The sequence below is a fragment of the Elephantulus edwardii genome, unplaced genomic scaffold (assembly GCF_000299155.1).
Source record: "Elephantulus edwardii isolate Elephantulus edwardi_28Jun2011 unplaced genomic scaffold, EleEdw1.0 scaffold00217, whole genome shotgun sequence".
Classification (NCBI taxonomy): domain Eukaryota; kingdom Metazoa; phylum Chordata; class Mammalia; order Macroscelidea; family Macroscelididae; genus Elephantulus; species Elephantulus edwardii.
Genome location: NW_006399967.1, coordinates 3,804,765 through 3,808,530, shown reverse-complemented (window position 1 = coordinate 3,808,530; position 3,766 = coordinate 3,804,765). Strand labels below are relative to the sequence as shown.

Genomic DNA, 3,766 nt, shown 5'->3' with positions numbered 1-3,766 from the left:
GGGGGTGAGGGCTGATGGAAGCAGGGGGCTGGGGGGGCAGGAGAAGAGACCTACCCTGTAGGAGAGGTAGAAGCCATCATTGGCACCTGTCAGTTCTAGTGACTTGGCGAACGCTTCTTCCCACCGGAGGCCGCGGTCCACACTGATCTGCCCCAAAAGAGATCCGTCACAGGGGGCAGAGATGGGGTGGACTCAATGGAGGTGGCCCAGGGCAGATGGGGAGACAGAGCTGAGGTGCAGGGGAGAGGCAGAGCCAAGGTAGAGGGGGACATGGGGTGGGGGGAGAGGAGAGGAGAGGCAGAGCCGAGGTGGAGGGGGACATGGGGGGAGAGAAGAAGCAGAGTTGAGGTAGAGGGGAGATGGGGATGGGGTCAAGGGCAGAGCCGAGGTGGAGGGGGACAGAATGGACCTAGGGCCCCGAGCCCAGCTGGGCCGGGGATGAGTGGCGCAGACAGGCCTCACGGTGGTTCCTCCTCACCTTGTAGAGGACCACTTGTCCATCTTGGGGGTGCCCAGGAGTCAGGAACACCTGCCGGCTCTCCTCATAGATTTCATCGACACCCGGGGCCAGGTCTGGGGGGACCAGGCATGGGATAAGAGGGTCCTGCCCACGGACTCTGCTCCTCACCCCTGGGAGACCCTGCTCTACCACCTGGCATCCCCTGAGGTGACACCAAGCAGGCAAAGGCCCAGCCTTGTGTAGTTACACCAGAAGTGTCCAACTGGAGCCCAGCTCCAGTGAGGGGACAACCTGGGACCCACCCAGATTCCCACACCCTCCATCCCCTGGGCGCCCGGCCCTCTGGTCCCCACATGCCATCTTCCCCTGTCCTAGAACTTCACGTCCTCTCCACAGGCCCTGAACCCCTGACCACATGCTGTCACTCCCTCACCCGGCGTCCTCACCTCTGGCACTCCCTCAGAGGCGCTGAACCCTCCCCCAGGACGCCCGCCCACATCCCTTCCTCTCTCCCTCCCCTCCCAGGACGCCCGCCCATGTCCCCTCATCCTTCCCCCGGCCTTCCCCCCTCCGCCATCCCCCTCACCCAGGATGCCCATGTCGTATTTGCCCTCCTTCTTGTCAGCAGCGATGAGGTGCTCGAAAGTGTCTGAGAAGTACTGGAAGAGGGCGTTTTGCTTGCGCACCTCCAAGCCCAGGATGCGGTTGAGGAACTTGGTGATGGAGCAGTCTGGGTGGGCAGACAGAGCATCAGCGAGGCCCGGCCCGGCTCCCTGTCCCTCCTGGCAGCCCCAGGACACTTACCCTTCTCCACGTCCAGGCAGCCAGACCTGGACTCCCGGCCGCTGATGCCGACGGACAGCAAGCCCTGCTTCATATCTGCAGGTGGTGAGAGACGGGGCCTCTGCTTAGCACACTCAGCTCGGGGACCACCCAGGGCACTCCCGGAACCCACCCGGGTCTCCCGCTCTGAAGGACCGTGGACATCCTTCAGGGGAACTGGGGTCCACTACCCTGCGGGCATGAAGAGCCCACTGGGGTGAGATCTTGGGGATGAGGCCTTGACCTCTGGACCCAACAGAGTCTTTGGGGACCACTGCCCCTAAATCCTGGGAACCTGCCTCCTTTGTTCTGCCTGCAGGAGTGGGGCAGAGAACACCCCTTGCCTACCAAAAGCCCACCTTATGGCCTGCTCCTGGGCGGTGGGGCGTCTCCCTGGCACTCCCTGTGCCAAGTCACGTCTGGGTGCGCCTATCCTCCCGCCCCCAGCCCTCCATACCCCGGCTCACCCCGGAAGAAGGCCGTGTCCCCGCCGGGGTAGCCCCGGGGCAATGGCACCTTGTTTTCCGTCTGGCTCAGGATGGTGGTGAGGACACAGTGCAGGGCACGGGTGCCGTACTGAACCAAGAAGAGCTGCTGTCAGAGAGGCGGGCTCAGCCGTCCCACCACCTCTACCCAGTTCCCTTGCCAGCCACCAGTACCTTGTTCTCAAAGTTGTACTTGCTCAGGTCCCGAGACTCAGTGGCCCTTCGGTCTCCGTGGGTCAGAGCTCCCTGTGGGGAAGGGCGAGGACAGAGCTGTCCACATGCCCACCACTACCGCACGTCACTACCCCTGCCACATGTCAGCACCTCTGCCAAACGCCACTCGGCACCAGACCTGTCTCCTCACCCCCTGGGGGGAGAGGCGAGGCTTCTGCAGAGCAGCCCATGTGCCCACCCCTGCTGCACCACTTGGCACTGGACCTGTCCCCCACCCCAGGCCTCTCCAACCAGCCTGCAGACTCCCCTCTCCTCCAGAAAGCCCGCCAGGCTCTGAATCCGCACTCACAAGGCTCTCCAGGCGCTTGGCAACGATGGAGGCAAACCTCCGCTCCCCAGCCAGCTCCGAGATCAGGAAGACATACTCAGGCGCTGAGACCTGGTTGGACCGGTGGGTCCGGCCTGGGGGGCAGGACAGGCTATTGGAGCTGCAGCTCAGGACTGAGGCCTGTGTGGCCTCCTGTTGCCCGTGGAGCAGGGGTGGGCCCATAGGGACAGGGCTGAGCTAGATGAGACTGGACTTATGGGGAAAAGCTCATGGGACAGGGCATGCCTGCCCCCCTCCTTCGCAGGGCGAGCCCAGGACCGGGCAGCCCCCCCCCAGCAGGGTAACCCAGGACTGGGCAGGTCCCCCCAGGGCAGGGTGGGCCCACAGGGCAGGGCCTACAGTGCAGGGACAGAGCTATCAAAGGCAGCAGTGAGGGACAGGGAGGAGCTCACACAAGGACAGGCCACTGGGGTGGGCCTCAGGGCAGAGGTCACCTGGTGGGGCAGATGGGCTGGGGCCGCAGGGCAGGGCTCACCAAACTGCTGGATAGCCCTGTCGGCGCTCCAGGGCAGCTCCAGTGTCATATGTACGCGGCGCTTCTGATTCTGAACCCTTCGGTCCGCTTGCAGAGAAACGCCTGAACTAGAGGCCTCTGAGATGATGGCCACGAGCTGTAGCCAAGAATGTGGTGGTCAGAGCGAGCCCAGGAGAAAGGCCCGTGGGTCGGGGGCATGGCTAACCTGCCCCTTGGGGAAGGAGCCTCCAGACCCGATTCCATCAGACCCAGGAAGCAAGTCTGGGGCTTTGTGTGTAGTGGGGCCCGTGTGTGCCCAGGGCTGGGACTGTGGGGTCCAAGGTCCCTGGGGAGCTGCTTTGTAAAGGTCCCTGAGTCAGCTGTCTGGGTGGTAACAGGCTGACCACATGTGTGGACACTCTGTCCTATCTGTCCTACCAGGAAGCTAGTCTGTCCGGTGCCTGGTCATCTACCCTCAGGATCGCAGGTACACGTTTTAACTGTGGGAGGGAAGCCAACTTTCCACAGAGCATCTGGTGGGTCTGACAAGCCCACCTTTCGGTTAAGAGACCAACTGTATGGCTAGAGCTTCCACCTTTCTGTACAGAATGCCCAGTGGATTCCAACTGCCCAGCTTCCAGCCACCAGACAGACCAGGCATCCTGGAGAACTCCCTGGACAGCCTCGTGCCAGGAAGCCTCAGAAGCCCTACTCACTGCCCAGAATCTCCACCCACTGGCCCACGTCCCCATCCACAACCCAAGTCTCCGCCCACAGCCTCAAGTTCCCGCCCAGCACCAGCCCAGTCCCTGCCCACCACCCCATATTCCCCACCAACCTCCTCATAGTCTACCCACTGTATCAGTCCCCGCCCATCACACCATACCCTGCCTGCAGCACCCCAGTTCCCGCCCCTCACCCCGGTACCCTGCCCGCAGCACCCCAGTTCCCGCCCCTCACCCTGGTACCCTGCCTGCACCCTG

General features: G+C 63.3%; 1 protein-coding gene across 1 annotated transcript in view; it reads right to left on the bottom strand.

Annotated features, from left to right (window-relative positions):
* Positions 1-3,766, bottom strand: part of SBNO2 (strawberry notch homolog 2 (Drosophila)) — a 23,316-nt gene that overhangs the window by 3,094 nt on the left and 16,456 nt on the right. The window contains exons 18-25 of the mRNA XM_006898008.1: positions 2,805-2,940; positions 2,291-2,403; positions 1,942-2,013; positions 1,750-1,858; positions 1,265-1,339; positions 1,047-1,190; positions 479-573; positions 55-147 (exon numbers count right to left, since the gene is read on the bottom strand). Coding sequence (XP_006898070.1) covers positions 55-147; positions 479-573; positions 1,047-1,190; positions 1,265-1,339; positions 1,750-1,858; positions 1,942-2,013; positions 2,291-2,403; positions 2,805-2,940 — 837 coding nt within the window. The remainder of the gene's footprint in view (positions 1-54; positions 148-478; positions 574-1,046; positions 1,191-1,264; positions 1,340-1,749; positions 1,859-1,941; positions 2,014-2,290; positions 2,404-2,804; positions 2,941-3,766) is intronic.